General features: G+C 49.0%; 7 protein-coding genes across 7 annotated transcripts; 4 read left to right on the plus strand and 3 right to left on the minus strand.

Annotated features, from left to right (window-relative positions):
• Positions 1–41: 41 nt before the first annotated feature.
• Positions 42–2,524, plus strand: BT62DRAFT_979057 (40S ribosomal protein S7; the record flags this gene model as incomplete). The annotated part of the gene is made up of 8 exons (XM_043189404.1): positions 42–210; positions 265–426; positions 474–763; positions 818–1,249; positions 1,564–1,599; positions 1,795–2,063; positions 2,120–2,347; positions 2,404–2,524. 8 exons carry the CDS (start codon positions 42–44, stop codon positions 2,522–2,524), a joined length of 1,707 nt encoding a protein of 568 aa, XP_043042433.1.
• A 294-nt stretch (positions 2,525–2,818) lies between these two features.
• Positions 2,819–4,539, plus strand: BT62DRAFT_928941 (uncharacterized protein). Its single transcript, XM_043185603.1, has 6 exons — positions 2,819–3,003; positions 3,056–3,225; positions 3,286–3,304; positions 3,354–3,428; positions 3,485–4,051; positions 4,117–4,539. The coding sequence occupies exons 1-6, from the start codon at positions 2,916–2,918 to the stop codon at positions 4,305–4,307; spliced, it is 1,110 nt and encodes a 369-aa protein (XP_043042434.1). The 5' UTR covers positions 2,819–2,915; the 3' UTR covers positions 4,308–4,539.
• A 177-nt stretch (positions 4,540–4,716) lies between these two features.
• Positions 4,717–5,564, plus strand: BT62DRAFT_888472 (uncharacterized protein; the record flags this gene model as incomplete). The annotated part of the gene is made up of 3 exons (XM_043182961.1): positions 4,717–4,871; positions 4,935–5,117; positions 5,177–5,564. The coding sequence occupies 3 exons, from the start codon at positions 4,717–4,719 to the stop codon at positions 5,562–5,564; spliced, it is 726 nt and encodes a 241-aa protein (XP_043042435.1).
• On the minus strand, positions 5,180–7,509 carry BT62DRAFT_928942 (uncharacterized protein). Its single transcript, XM_043185604.1, has one exon. It carries the CDS (start codon positions 7,477–7,479, stop codon positions 5,617–5,619), a length of 1,863 nt encoding a protein of 620 aa, XP_043042436.1. The 5' UTR covers positions 7,480–7,509; the 3' UTR covers positions 5,180–5,616.
• A 324-nt stretch (positions 7,510–7,833) lies between these two features.
• Positions 7,834–9,497, minus strand: BT62DRAFT_1073481 (60S ribosomal protein L3; the record flags this gene model as incomplete). Its single annotated transcript, XM_043178938.1, has 8 exons — positions 7,834–7,899; positions 7,956–8,245; positions 8,299–8,913; positions 8,966–9,059; positions 9,118–9,204; positions 9,261–9,270; positions 9,327–9,420; positions 9,485–9,497. 8 exons carry the CDS (start codon positions 9,495–9,497, stop codon positions 7,834–7,836), a joined length of 1,269 nt encoding a protein of 422 aa, XP_043042437.1.
• A 611-nt stretch (positions 9,498–10,108) lies between these two features.
• On the plus strand, positions 10,109–12,324 carry BT62DRAFT_1002483 (uncharacterized protein; the record flags this gene model as incomplete). The annotated part of the gene is made up of 6 exons (XM_043176855.1): positions 10,109–10,370; positions 10,430–10,582; positions 10,633–10,696; positions 10,751–11,188; positions 11,237–11,409; positions 11,462–12,324. 6 exons carry the CDS (start codon positions 10,109–10,111, stop codon positions 12,322–12,324), a joined length of 1,953 nt encoding a protein of 650 aa, XP_043042438.1.
• Positions 12,325–12,619: 295 nt separating this feature from the next.
• Positions 12,620–13,752, minus strand: BT62DRAFT_653610 (uncharacterized protein). The gene is made up of 4 exons (XM_043181780.1): positions 13,071–13,752; positions 12,927–13,019; positions 12,760–12,878; positions 12,620–12,682 (listed from the first exon to the last, which is right to left on the minus strand). Exons 1-3 carry the CDS (start codon positions 13,302–13,304, stop codon positions 12,798–12,800), a joined length of 408 nt encoding a protein of 135 aa, XP_043042439.1. The 5' UTR covers positions 13,305–13,752; the 3' UTR covers positions 12,620–12,682; positions 12,760–12,797.
• Between the last annotated feature and the right edge of the window lie 345 nt (positions 13,753–14,097).

Genomic DNA, 14,097 nt, shown 5'->3' on the forward strand with positions numbered 1-14,097 from the left:
CTGATTTGTATCGATGAGGATATGTTTTTCTTTCGCCTTCCATGACAGAAATTACGAATATCGCTGGACCGCAACCTCTGCACAGAAATGTTGCAGAAAAGCTGGCGGAGCTGGATTCTGTTCCGCTTTTTATGAAAAGTTTACCTGAAGACACGGACGATGTAGCGATCACGGCACTCCAAGAGCTAGCTTACGACGGAACTCCGGATGGTGGGTGAGAATCCGCCGTTCATCTTCCGTCTTCACGTACTTACTGCCATGCAGAGCAAGCACAGAACTTTAAAGAACAAGGAAATGAGTACTTTAAGGGCAAACGATATCGCGAAGCGCTCGGATTCTATAGTCAAGGGGTCAATGCAAAGCCGACAGACGTTGCCCTTCAGGAAGCATTACTTTGCAATCGCGCGGCTTGTAATTTAGAACTTCGTAGGTGCCAAGAGACTTTTTTATCACCACCAACTAAACAAGAACAGAGAATTATGGCACTGTGCTAAAGGACTGCTCCAAAGCCCTTACCCTTAATCCCAAATCATCCAAGGCATACTATCGCTCAGCGATGGCCCTGGTATCGCTACAACGTGTAGATGAGGCAATAGACTGTTGCACACGCTGCCTGGAGTATGATGCCGATAACAGTGGTGTTCGCGGAGTTTTAGAACGAACGACCAGGATCAAAGCAGAAAAGGAGAGAAAGGAGAAAGAGCGCCAGGAGAGATTGCGAAAGGAACAGGAAGCACAGCGCAAAATTAACGCCGCGTTCAAAGTGAGTGATCTTGTACGAGTAGCGCGTATCTGAAACCTACTCTTCCGTTTCAAGGAACGAAATATTGTAGTGGTGCCTAAGCCTGACGGTTCACAAAATCCGTACGCGCCGCACTTTGACCCAGAGGACCCGACAGGGAAGGCGCTCATTATCCCTGTCTTTTTCCTCTATCCCCAATATGCAGCGTCAGATATCATACCTGAATTTGTTGAGGATACCCCATTTGCCGAGCATTTAAAAGCAATGTTTCCGCCCAAGGCGGCCCCTCCAGAATGGGATCTTAACGGAGAATATGTGGATGGCCAGGTAGTGATCTACGCAATGACAAGGCGGAAGCGGTTACTCAAGGTAGGGAAAAAGATGACATTAAAAGATGTTTGCAGAGCCTCAAAAGCAAAGGAGGGCGAAGCGATAGACGGACTGGAACTGAAGGATGGATGTTTGACATTTGTTCTACTGCCAAAGGGCGATGTTGAAAAACGTTGGGTAGATGAATATAAGAAGAGCAGATAGCTTGTGTGCTCCGTCCGATATCTAGTTCTCGGATACTAAGAGGGACCCACGTTGCCTGCGACACAAAAATTGCGAATCCGGAAGAAGATAACGGGTGCAGGAAAAGGAAACTTCAAGGATAACCCTTCTCGGAAGACTCACTACAATCATAATGGTGCTACGCCACCATACCTAGCGATTGTCCTATGCTTGAGAAAATGCCACAGCGCCCACGCTGTCCAAGGATGCTGACCGTTATCGGTCACATGCTCTTTCATTTCAGCCGGGCAAAGTGGCACCCAAAATAGAACCTGCCGGCCCAGCTTCCGGAGGGTGCCGAACCTGTGGCCGTGCCATATCGCTGCTCACTCGCCCTCCAGTTCATCTTTCGTCGTCGTCAGGCTCGGTGAGTACTTTCTGCCCTTTTTATGCCGTGAATGGGACCATGGATGGTACATCTATGATTCTGCGTGGTTAAGTGCTGAACGAGTGGTCGCAATTGGCTGGATGGCGGATTTTTCGAATGGATGTTGACCAAGGACGCAAATTTTTTAGGGCCATTCAAGATGTCCGTCACCACCAAAATCCTTCGTACCGCCAATGCGCCCAGCGCACCTCCAGATGAAATGGAAACAAGCGTCGCGCAAGCCCTGCTTGACCTCGAAAACAACGTTCCCGAGCTCAAGGCTGAGTTGCGGCCTCTTCAAATCTCTGCCGTCCGTGAAGTCGATGTTAGGGGAGGCAAGAAGGCGATAGTTATCTTCGTTCCTGTTCCCCAGTTGAAGGCATTCCACAAGGTGCAGCAGAGGTGCGTAGCTTCAGGCGTTTTCGGTTTTTCTGATTGCTCAAACATGTTTCATGCAGGCTCACTCGGGAGTTGGAAAAGAAATTTTCTGACCGTCATGTCGTATTTGTCGCGCAGCGCCGGATGTTGCGGAAGCCAACCCGTACATCCCGCGTCAAGCAAAAGCGCCCTCGCAGCCGTACTTTGACGAACGTCCATGAAAGGATACTTGAGGACCTGGTGTTCCCCACGGAGATTGTGGGCAAGCGGACCCGCGTTGCCGTGGACGGCTCAAAGCTTTTGAAAGTGTAAATGTTTTTGTTCCGTTGTTATTGCGTTCGCTCATGTCCCGATGTCGGATTAGCTACCTTGACTCCAAGGACGCCAATGTCTTGGAATACAAGCTTGACTCGTTCTCATCGGTTTATCGTCGCTTGACCGGCAAAGATGTCGTCTTTGAGTTTCCCGTAGTGGCGCAGGAGTAGATGAATATGGCGTGCTGTTATTGACACTATTCCATGAAAAATACATTATACTTTTCGCGGCTCGGTAGCAGAGTATATATAAGTGGGTATCAATGCATGGGCGCTGCCTGGAAGCGCTATTGCGGAAATTGACAGCAAGATCCGCAGATTCCAAGACCAAGAGACTAAGAGATACGAATTAGGTAGCACGTGGGTGGTTGGCATAGCTGTTCAGGGGCGAGCAACTGAGATTTCCATTTTCTTCTCCAGCTTCGTCTTCGTCTCGTCCTTCCTTTATCCCTCTGCCCTTGCGGCCGCTGGGCCCATCTTCTATCCCACTTTTTCAGCTCCATCTCGTCTGCATTCTTTCAGGGCTCCGACGCTGCCCAGAGGATAAGGTCTTGGGCCAATGATGGAACAATATCCTCGTAGGGATCCCTACTCGAGATCAAGGTATGAACAGGGCATTGACAGCAAGATTGTCATCATGGGAAACTCTGGTACGTTTTCCATGTCCCTGCGTGTATCCTTTCCTTTCTGATATTGCCACAGGGGTCGGTAAAACCAGTCTGCTCCAACGATATACCCAAAACAAGTTTGATCCCAAGAACACGACTTCCACGAGCGGTGCATTCTTCGTAACGAAAAAGGTGCATGTAAATGGGCTGAAGGTGCGTCTGCAGCTGTGGGACACAGCGGGTCAGGAGAGATTTCGCAGCATGGTACGTCAGTATTGCTGGACGCGACGACATTGGTTTCTAATGGCATTTGTACCCTGCTAGGCACCCATGTATTATCGAGGTTCGTGTATGCTACTGTCTGGACAATCCTGTTACTGACGCTCATATAGGCGCCAACGCGGCCCTTCTCTTGTACGACATAACCAATGCTTCAACTTTCAATGACATCCGGGGTTGGCTAGAAGGCGCGCCATCTTTTTTCGTCCTTCCTCTCTCCCGCTAATTGAGTATTTCTTTGTAGAGCTGAAGAAGAACTGTTCGCCGGAGCTGATAATATATATCGTTGGTTCTAAGGCGGATTTACATCGCCATCGGCAGGTTACTTCGGACTTTGCACGTCTGTCTCTGCACAACTGGTTTCCGCCACCCCGGCCACCGCCTCCGCCTCCTCCGCCTCCTCAACCGTCGACTTTATCCTATATTCGGCCCCGATTTACCTCCTTTCCAGGCATCCGCCCGCCCCCAGCAACACCCATTAACCAAACACCACCTGAAACGCCGGCGTATCTTGACTTAACTTCGGCTCGCTCTTCGAGTCTTCATCGTACCAGAACTACCAGTTCAAGAACATCTGGACCACCCTCATCAATTGCCCGCTCCACCTCAAACGCTACCGCCACTCGACCGCAACCTTCCCGTTTTGGTTCTCACTTTGGATTCGCTGCCGGCGGCTGGAATGAAGTAACTGATTCTAGTAACAGCAACAGCATTGAGGAGGACGATGAGGGCGCTGCCGAGGAAGAAGAAGAAGAGTGGGGGCTGAGCAAGGGCATGGAGCTCTTCGAAGTTTCTGCGAAAGACAATCTCGGTAAGCTGTCTTCGGGTTCTAGCAACTTGCGCAGATTTCTGACTCCATGCTGTCGCTGTCAACAGGCATACAAAGCCTCTTTGACCATTTGATTGCTGCTATCATCCGAATGAAGGATCGAATAGAAGAAGAGAATCAACTTAAGAGGCGGGATAGCGTCTTCCTTTCAGCGACGCCCACATGGAGCGCTCAAGCTGAAGAGGAAGAAGCTCGTGAGAAAGCTGAACAAGCCACAGGGAGTTGGAGCTGTTGTTAGTAGCTGGCGCAGGCCGTCTCACCGTATATCCATCCATCGTCGTTCGTTGCTCTATGATTTTTCTTTTCTTTTCCTCTTGATGACCTTGCATTTCCGTCAGCAAACCCACCGTCTTTGCGTTATCTCTCCTCTTTCCTTACTACCACATGTGCCACGCTTTCCTACCATCTCATGATCATCCGTCTCGCTCCCATTTCCCTGGTATTGCTACCCGCTCTCTTATTTTTCTGAGCTTTTGAGTTATTATACATTATATCCTTACACTGCTACATAAGTACGTACACACATGCCCATGTCCATGGTTAGGGAATTCCTCTGGAATAACGACGAGTGATCGATCAATAATCAATAAATATTGACTGTGACCGCTGTACAGCCCTTGACAAGTGACACTGATCACTGACCATCCATGGCTCTGGTGCCTCCCGATCCTGCTGCGAACGAGGGCCCGGTAGATCTCAGCGTCTGTACTGCTGCACACTGTTTCCATGCATTCGACGCCCTGTTCTGCGCTCTGACCCCTTCAGCTGCTCCGATAGCGCCAGAGTTTCCGGATGACAAGTAGTGCGAAGTCTTTCTAGCTGCTTATCAATAGAGCGTACACCATCTAACCGAGTTACCACGTAGTCCACTCTTTGTAACTTGGAACATTCATCGCCCAGGTCGCCGTGCAAGACTCAGAGGCTGCATCGGCAACTTTGAAGCACTCTCTCTCCACGACGGGCTCGCTGAATATGCGCTTATCAGTGCTTTCAAGGATTACAGATTCAGACGGATCGAAAAATCTGAACTGGACAGCTTGGAATGCATGTATGTATTGTATTATATGCGCTGTCACTACGAGTCTATTCTGACACTCCATCCCCCAGGATATCACTCCTTACTGATTTTGAGGATGCAGACTCGTACCTCGATTGGACCATCGGTGTTCATGGGATTTATATCACCTTTCCCCATCCTTCTTTATTGCCCACAGCGTCTGGAACGCCGTCCCCCATGTCGTCTTACCCTTACCTGCCTCGACTTACCTCGAAACATTCCTTCTCTGCCACCTACCTGCCCGACGTCATTCCTGAGCAAGGTTGGGATAGGATTGAAGCCGTGGATAGTGCCATCCACAAGGCTGGATGGAATGGGTCTATTACTGAGGACTTGAGAAGAAGTGTCAAGCTCAGGAGGTACCAGAGCAGATTGCATACAGTCGGGTGGGACGAGTACATCACATGGAGGACTGAACACGAGGCGTCCAAGGCGTGACTGTTTGAACTTCTGTCTTTTAATTAGAACATACCTACACAAATGAACTGTACTATAGCCAGTCGCTCTCTCGCCAACCACCGCTGTTATCGCTGTAGTGTTCCAGCTCCTGAAGGTATTTCCCCGCTTCTTCATCCGGCAGAGCCAGAGAACGATGCATTCGCTGCAACCGATTGTCCGGTCCCCCCCATGGCCCGTGAAACCTTTCCACCATCTCGGTCCACACCTGTCGCATACACGCTAAATCTCGACCCGAAACTTTGTTAAAGGCGACCATGAGCCAATAGATAGTGGTCTTCGTAGGAACGTCGTCACCAGGCATAATGATGAAGGTGTCATATATCGACTGCAGCGCATCGAAGGACCACGGACGTTTTTGTTGCAGTCGAGACGCCAGCCCATCTAGCATGTGATCCCCATGTCGCGCGAAACCGAGGAAGAAGGCGCGGTAAATAGCATGAGTGGCGTTGTACGGCACCGGCTTCAACATCCCATCAGTGTTAGGCTGAAGAACTGCACCAACTTCGACGTTATCCGTGGTCATCATGTCGTAGAAAGTATCTAATGCCGCATCCAGATCCCCGTTATAAGACATGCACTGAACCATCGACGTAAACGTTATCTTGTTCGGCCGCATTCCTTCAGGTATGAGTATCGTTTCCTCCTCCTGTAGCTTTTGTTTCAAAGACGCAATCTCCTCGACATTCGGCTCAGGAGATATTGAGTGTCGGAGAATGCGATAGATATCTCTGACAATATCGAGACGTCTGTGCGCAAAAGCCCACATACAAGAATTAACGCCATCGATGCCAAGTTCTAGCCCTCTAGAATGCATCTGAATCAGGGTGCCTCGAATGCCATTTAGATCTCTGGTGGAAGTATAGTATGCCATGAGGCAGAGATGGGTTATTCGATTTGGAGAAAGCCCCGACGATCGTAAGAGCGAGATTGCTTGGCGCAATGCATGACCTTGCAAGGTCTTTGCAGCGATATTAAGAAGGGTGGTGTATGTGATGATATCAGGCTGGATGGGCTCACCCAAACCCGACATGACACGGTACTCGCTAGGGGAGTACGTCGCGCCCGGGGGCTTTCCAGTGATCATGTCTGTGAAAACGTCGAGAGCCAACTTGAAATCCTCCATCCTTGGCTTCCGCAATCCCTTTCCTGCACAATCTATGAGCGCGTTCCAATGAAAGACTTGGAGTTGTCCACCGGACCGATATATGAGGTACATGACGGAGAGCAGTCGAAGGAAGAGTGTTCGATTTTTTGGTTTGCTGCGAGACAGCAGGCGACAAAGTCGGTGGAGGTTCGGAAACGGGATTGGGATATTTTCCGGGAAGCTCTCGGGAGCAGGAAGCTTCAACAGCTGGGTGTAGGATGCCCACGCTTCTGTCTCTGACTGGGTAGACGCCAAAACATGGAGGTGATGGTAGTACGGAATGTCGGGATTTGGAGGAGTAATGTCCTGGCCTTCTCCTCCATCCGCCTCGTCTTCGGAAGCACTGTGTGGGAAGTTGCACCTCGGGTGAGACATAACTTTTTTCTTGATTCCCCATTGAAGAGGCTTCAGAGGAAGCCGACGATATGGCGGCGCAGGATATGAAGGAGGATCCCGGACAAGCCGTTCCATCTGTGCCACGTATTCGCCCTGGCTGTCGTTCGTGACGGAGCGACTCCCACCCTTCCCGGGGGTCGTGGAGCGCTCGAGCCGAGCCTGGCTTGCATATTTTCGGGAGACCTTTTTGCGCTCCTGCGCGTCTACGATGATTTCGACATTGCGGTCGGTTGGCCGTACGAAAGAGCGAATCTGGGTCCAACCGAACACAAGGGGGATATAACCAAGGTAACATATTCGAAGAGCTCGACGAGATGACGGTAGTGTAGAGCTCAGCGAAGACGCTTTCAGCATATATAAAGTCACGAAGAAATGCAGTCATCCTACAGGTTTCTGTCAGACAGTGAACGACGCGTACAGATGCAAGGTAACGAACCGAGACTTGCACTCTGAGGACGGCGTAACGGGGACTGGGTCTGCCCCCCGGGCGAGCCTTGATTCTGTCTTCTCCAGCGACGCGTAGTTGAGTCCCAACAATTTTTGAAGTTGCTCATGTTTGTCTCACGGCCTATTCCCGGCTCAGAGCGACCAATGGTGTCGATGCAATTATTTCACAAAATTCTCAGTCTCCCAGGTTCATTGCAGATATCATGACGCATAGCGTATATAACGGTGTAATGGCATATCCTAACGTATGACAAACTACAATCATGCACGGGCCTTGAGTGTTCCGAGGAACGCAGCCTTTTCTTCGAATGTTTGGAATGAACCGTGCTGCGAAAATCGAACAAGTGAATATGAGGCATGGCACAATGAGAAATTGGACATACACCGAATTTCGAGGAAGTGTCGATGAATTTGAGTTGGACCTTCTCCAAATCCCGACGAGAAGTGTGAACCATCAACGACTTGCGCAGAGTGATCACACGCTTCTTCGTTCCAGGAATTGAGCCCTTGAGCATCAAGAAGTCATTCTTCACAATACCGTAATGAGGGAATCCGCCCATAGGTGTGATGGTCTTCTGAGTGATATCGTGCTCAGTAGAGGCGTTCTTCTCATCATCACCAGCACCAATGCGGTAGATCTTCTTGTTGATCTCCGTTCGGTGGTGGTAACCATCTAACAGAAAAGTCAGAACAAAAAAGACAGTAAGGGAAATAATGTGTACGCACTTTGACCAGCACGAGCAACTGAGAACATGACCTTAGAAGGATGCCATGCTCCAATACAAGCAACCTTGCGGAGACCCTTGTGCGTCTTTCGTGGCAGCTTCTTCGTTCCCCAACGGTGAGTAACACCCTCAAATCCATGACCCTTGGTCACAGCAATCACATCAATACACTCGTCTTGCTCGAAAACGGACGAAACGTCAATGGGCTTCTCAAACAAACCATGGGCAAAGTCGACTTTGTCCGAGACAGAGCCACCATTGACCTGGATCTCCATAAGATGGGCCTTCTTCTGACTGAGACCCGTCTTCCTGATCTGTGTGTGGGCGAGAACACGAACGACAGTGCAGTACTTGCGGATACGCTCGAGTTCACGGGCTGTGGATTTGCCATTGTCCTCGGCGTGCTTCTTGGCGTACCGGGTGAAGGCCTTCTTCTTCGAGCGGTACCAGTTTTTGTAGAAGCGACGCTTGACTTCGTCTGACAAGTGGGATGACCAGACGGTGGTGAGGGTACGGAGGCCACGAGGAGTTTCGACGTATCCAACGACACCAACAGCAATCATTGGTGGTGTCTCGATAATGGTGACGGCCTCGACAACTTCCTTCTTGTGCATCTCTAAAGATATCCATTGAGTACGTGTATATGGAAAAAGAGCGGGAGAGCATACTGGAGCCAGGACGGTCGAGGTCACGGACGACATGGGTCATACCAGCCTTGTATCCCATAATGGCGGTCAAGTGGACACGCTTCCTGTGATCATCCTGAAGCCAAGTTAAAAAGTGTTCCTTGAAAACCTAAAACAAACATTTCTGCACGAACCTTGGGAAAAGACTTGACCTTACCGCGATGACGAGCAGCACGTTTTCTTGGAAGGAAACCAAGAGAACCGTGGCGGGGAGCCTCGTACTGCAAATTCCGTACTTTCAGTGCACCACTTAAATTTCGAGCCAGGGTCTACTAACCTTACGGTGACTGGAACAGGAGATCAACAACTAACCTATACAGAACAGAGAACTGGCTGTACTCACCTCATCTTGAGGGGGGAGGGGCGGGGGACGGGAACAATTTCGTGCAGCAGAACTAAAATTCTACGATACGATGCCTCGGGAAACTCCGGTGAATCTGTACAGTTGTCACAGTGGCTGAGGATCACAAGTGACATCTGTAAAAGACAGTTTCCTCTCACGGTTATAGTCCATTTGCGTTCGGCAGATCCTATCCCCCATATTTTTAAAAGAGTATAATATACTTATAGGAAGATAGAATAAAATTCAAGTACATATAAATGTTTGCAATGTATAATGCGCGCGCGCATAGCTCTCGCTTTAGACTGCTGTAAATGAGTATCATTGATGATCAACTGGTGTTCATGTACATATTATCATAGCTGATATAGAAACCTTGGACTGACGTCCAGTGTTTTGTCACTGGTCAATAAGATTTTACAATATGAGTCAAATGCATCCATTTCATGCTACTGTTGCAGTGTATTACCAAGAGGAGGCAAAAGATTACATTGAACTTAACTTGTTGACCCATCGATTCCTAGCCAAGCACCTGCACGGAAAGGTGGATCTGGGCTGCTCAAGAAAGCGTCTGTTACCTCAGCCCCAGCAGAACTTAAGCAAGATAGGAACGAGCATCCGATGCACACAGCCACTTCATTGCCATATGATCGACATAGCCACCTCGGCCAGTCGCTAGCGATGCAGCTGATATGATGAAGCTCATTTCACAACTCCAACAGCCTGAGAATATTTGGGAGAAGGACTTACAGCTCGACCACCACCACCCTCAGTGTGATGCCCTAATGGAAATCCCGTCATTTTCCCCGGAAGAAGGGAACATAATCGCAAAGCTAATTCCTCGAGACGCCCAGTTTCTCGGTGCAGAGGCAGCTGTGGACGCTTGTGAACCGGCCCGATTACCGCCAGAGGTTCTAGCGAGAATATGGGACATTGCCGACGAAGGAGCAAAGGGCCACCTTACACTGAATGAAGTTGGGGTGGCTGCCCGTCTTATTGGCTGGGCACAACGGGGCTTTGCGGTACAGGCAAATTTAGTCCATCGACGTGGGTTCGAGCGGCGTCTCTCTCTGCGATTATCAAACTCATCTATTTCTTGTTCGCAGCGGGTCCATTAGCAATCTTGCATAACAAGCTTGATCTTACGGCCGCTTCCGAGACAGTGTCCTCCACACATCTACCAACACTTTCCTCGGAGGACAAGGCTCGACATAAGATCATATTCAACGACAGTGGGCCCGAAAATGGTATTCTTGATGGTGCGTCCGGATGCAATCACGTTTTCATATAGTAGCAATCAGTTGTGTAGGTGTCAAAGTGTGGGATATCATACTCAAGTCGAGGCTTCCTATGGACACTCTGACCAAAATATGGTACGTGCGCGGCGCTACAGAGTGTATGTCTCCGTTGACAATTTCTCGTAATAGGGATCTTGTCGACGTTCGACGATGTGGGGCGCTGAACGTCACAGAATTCAACCTCGTTATGTATCTTATTCACGGACTGTTGGTTCACCGCTTTGCAGTTGTACCGGCGTCGCTACCTTCCCACATCCGTACACAGGCCGAACCAGATCAAGAATATGCTGTCCCTTCTCCTCAAAGTGGTGCCGCATCCGTCACCGCCACACATGCGGATGCCTTCCAGGGCAAACTCAACTTGAGAAATGCTTTCACAGGTGATTTCCACTTCATCCGGGCCAGTGCAAATTTAGAAGCATGGCATCTCCCTGATGTGGTCAGAAAGCATTCCAACTTCTACTTTGATGCGTTGAATCAGCAATCCAAGGAATTTATTGAAGGGGACCAAGCTGTTTCATTTTTACTGCTCTCCAAACTTCCTTCCACTGATTTAGAACACATTTGGTACCTTTTTGTCTTTTTTTTTAATGATCTCATGCTGATATATCGCAGGAACCTGATAGACTCTACTTCCAAGGGACATCTCACTCGTGATGACTTCGCACTGGTCATGTTTCTTGTCTACAAACAACTGGCGGGCGTTGAAATACCAAGAACCCTCCCCTCCTCGTCCAGGATCTCTTCCATAGTTTCCCCTCTTGCTAGTCCGATACCTACGCTAACAAGTAAGACCCACCCAGTCTGTCTAAACCCGCAACATCTCTGATCGCAATACAGGGCCCAATGTAAAGAGGTCGCCACTTGCATCTCCAGAAGAGAAGCCATTAATACCCCGCGATTCTCTTAACGAAACTGAAAGTCTGCAGCAGCAGCTAACATCCCTGACCCAGCTTCGTTTGACCGAACGAAGCACGTTACGCTCCCAAATCCATGAGTTACAGGTTTTCAAAGATGACTTGTTGACCGAAAATAGTGAACTACGCCTCTCGCTGCGAACTATGGATGATTCACTGAAGCGTTCAGTCTCGTACTACGGTGACAGGGCAAATGCTTCAGACACCGAGAACACGAACCTTAAGAAGGAAATTCGGCTCATGGAGAATACGATATCGCAGCTGACCGCTTCGCATCAATCAGCTATGGAGGATCTCACTCACGCAAACCAGTTTCTTCATACGGAGGTTGACAGACTATCTGACCAACTGGAGGTCACCAACACTGAGCAGGCTGTGCAGAAAATGGTCAACGAGGAGCTTTCGGATGAGCTTGACCGCCTCCGTGTACAGATACGGGAATTTCGCGACTCGACAACACTATTACCACTGTCCGGTGGAGACGAGGAGCTACAGACATTGATCAATGAAGATCTTGCTAAGGAAAATTCCACGCTACGAGGACAAGTGCAGGAACTTGGGGAGACATTGCGAGAGCTCCAAACAGCGAACGCCAATTCAGTCTCGAGGGAACAAATGGATGAAGTTTCCCGTCTGAATAGGCGTTTGACTCGTCGGATACGACAGTCTGAGACTCAGGACGGGGAGCTACAAAGAGAGCTAGAAAGGTTACGGGCCGATAATCATCGCTTGAGCGTGGTACGTGTCACTACGGAGGAGGCGCCGCCTGCGTATGACGACATTTAGGGCTACATGTTTTTTATTTTTTTTAATACCCCTGCGCTTTCCTTCGTTATAAAAGGTTCGACGGATCATTGTGCTGCCTACGAGGGATTATCGCTCCAGATCCCCGATAAATATTACAGTTCGTCGTCTGTACATAACATACAGCACTGGGAAAAAGACGTGAGTAATTCTAGGCCATTGGTACTGCGATTCTAGTAATAAACATTGCCATCCCAGAGGAATCCGGGCAAAATGAATCCTATTCCAGATTGAGATCGAATATAAACAGTTACAGCCGTTTGCATACAGCTTGACAGTAACGCGCTTCTTCTGCGAGTGGAGAGAGCGATTTGAACTTTGTCATAAGCAAAGTCCAAGCCTTCTTTCATCAGTCACAAAACCATCGCAGACTGTCAACCTGTATGCAAACGGCTATAATTACCGCTGGTAACTCACGATATCCTTTTCAAGCCTCAGAACCGACCACAGTTACTTTAGCAACAATACACTTCAACTGGGTCGTCCGTGATGTCAGCCGGAGTGTTCATGTTGCGAATCAAAAATTTTCCCAACACCTATATCTCGTAAACCCGTTGAGCTATTGTCGGAAAATTGGTACTCACTAAAATATCTCCTGTCTTGAGAGCAAAATTGCTTTCGATTCTGACGTCATTTACGAAGGTACCGAAGGGGGAGTCCAGGTCTCGAATATATATCTACAACCGTCACAAATTAGAACGCGGATGGGAAATTTTTTCGATGCATACACGACCGTTTTCTAGCCAAACTTCAGCATGATTGACACTCAGAGTGAGAGGAGAATCTGAGGTCTGGGACTTTGGTGCAAAATACCCATTGGTAGAGCCGGCTTTGCGGGTGGTAGCGCTGCCTTCTACAGCGCCTAAAAGTACTTTGACTTTCCCAGCCATAGAAATTTGTTTCGTCTGGAAAGGAAAGCCTCCAGAGACGGATGTGAGGTTGAGCACGGGAGAAGAACTCATGGTGCTAGGGATGTTGCCTGGGTACTTATGAACAGGAGAAACCCTCGATGCCGCCTATATATGGACCCCACGGGATTCGTAAGAAAACCGAGAAAGATCCCGCTTTCAACTCGGTCGCTTTTGTCTGTTACTTCAGATACATTTGTAACCGAAGCAACTTGAAGGGTGAGCGGGAAGTGAAAGACGACGTGTTGGAATAGTGCGACGTAGCGGCTGTCAGCATTAAGATACATATTATGGTTCGTGGTTCCCACTGGCAGAACTCGTTCCTGGCAGGGGTTCCTCTCTAGCACCCTTAGAATCGCTGGTGTCCTTCGAGAATTCAGGTCCAACGTAAGTCAGTTAAGTGTGCTCCCTGTGGCTTCCCAAATTAATTCAGGGGTGTTAATGTCCATCATAAATCAGAGAAAATATGGAATTCGAAAGCTCGATGGTGAGCAGTCGACCTTGACACTCACTGGACACCCTCCAGAAAATGTCGGGAAATGGTCGCGGTTGGGCGGGTCGATGGTCAAGCGTTCGGAGCGGAGGCTTATATAACAATTACTCCAGATTCAGCCGATCCGAGGCATAGACATTGCAGAGACAGAACCTGTTTTCGAATAGCAAAGGACACAGAAGACAGAATCCTGACACGCGCCACGCAGTATTAGTGGTTCATGATCGGCGTTAATAAGGGACGACATCACTTACAATAATCGTACAATTATTTAAATTATTTCAGCGAGGACGGATTCAGTGTTATTGTAGAAGCTATCGCATCAACTACGACACCAGTCAACCGGTAGCTTTA

Source organism: Guyanagaster necrorhizus (assembly GCF_019112545.1).
Source record: "Guyanagaster necrorhizus MCA 3950 unplaced genomic scaffold BT62scaffold_6, whole genome shotgun sequence".
NCBI lineage: Eukaryota > Fungi > Basidiomycota > Agaricomycetes > Agaricales > Physalacriaceae > Guyanagaster > Guyanagaster necrorhizus.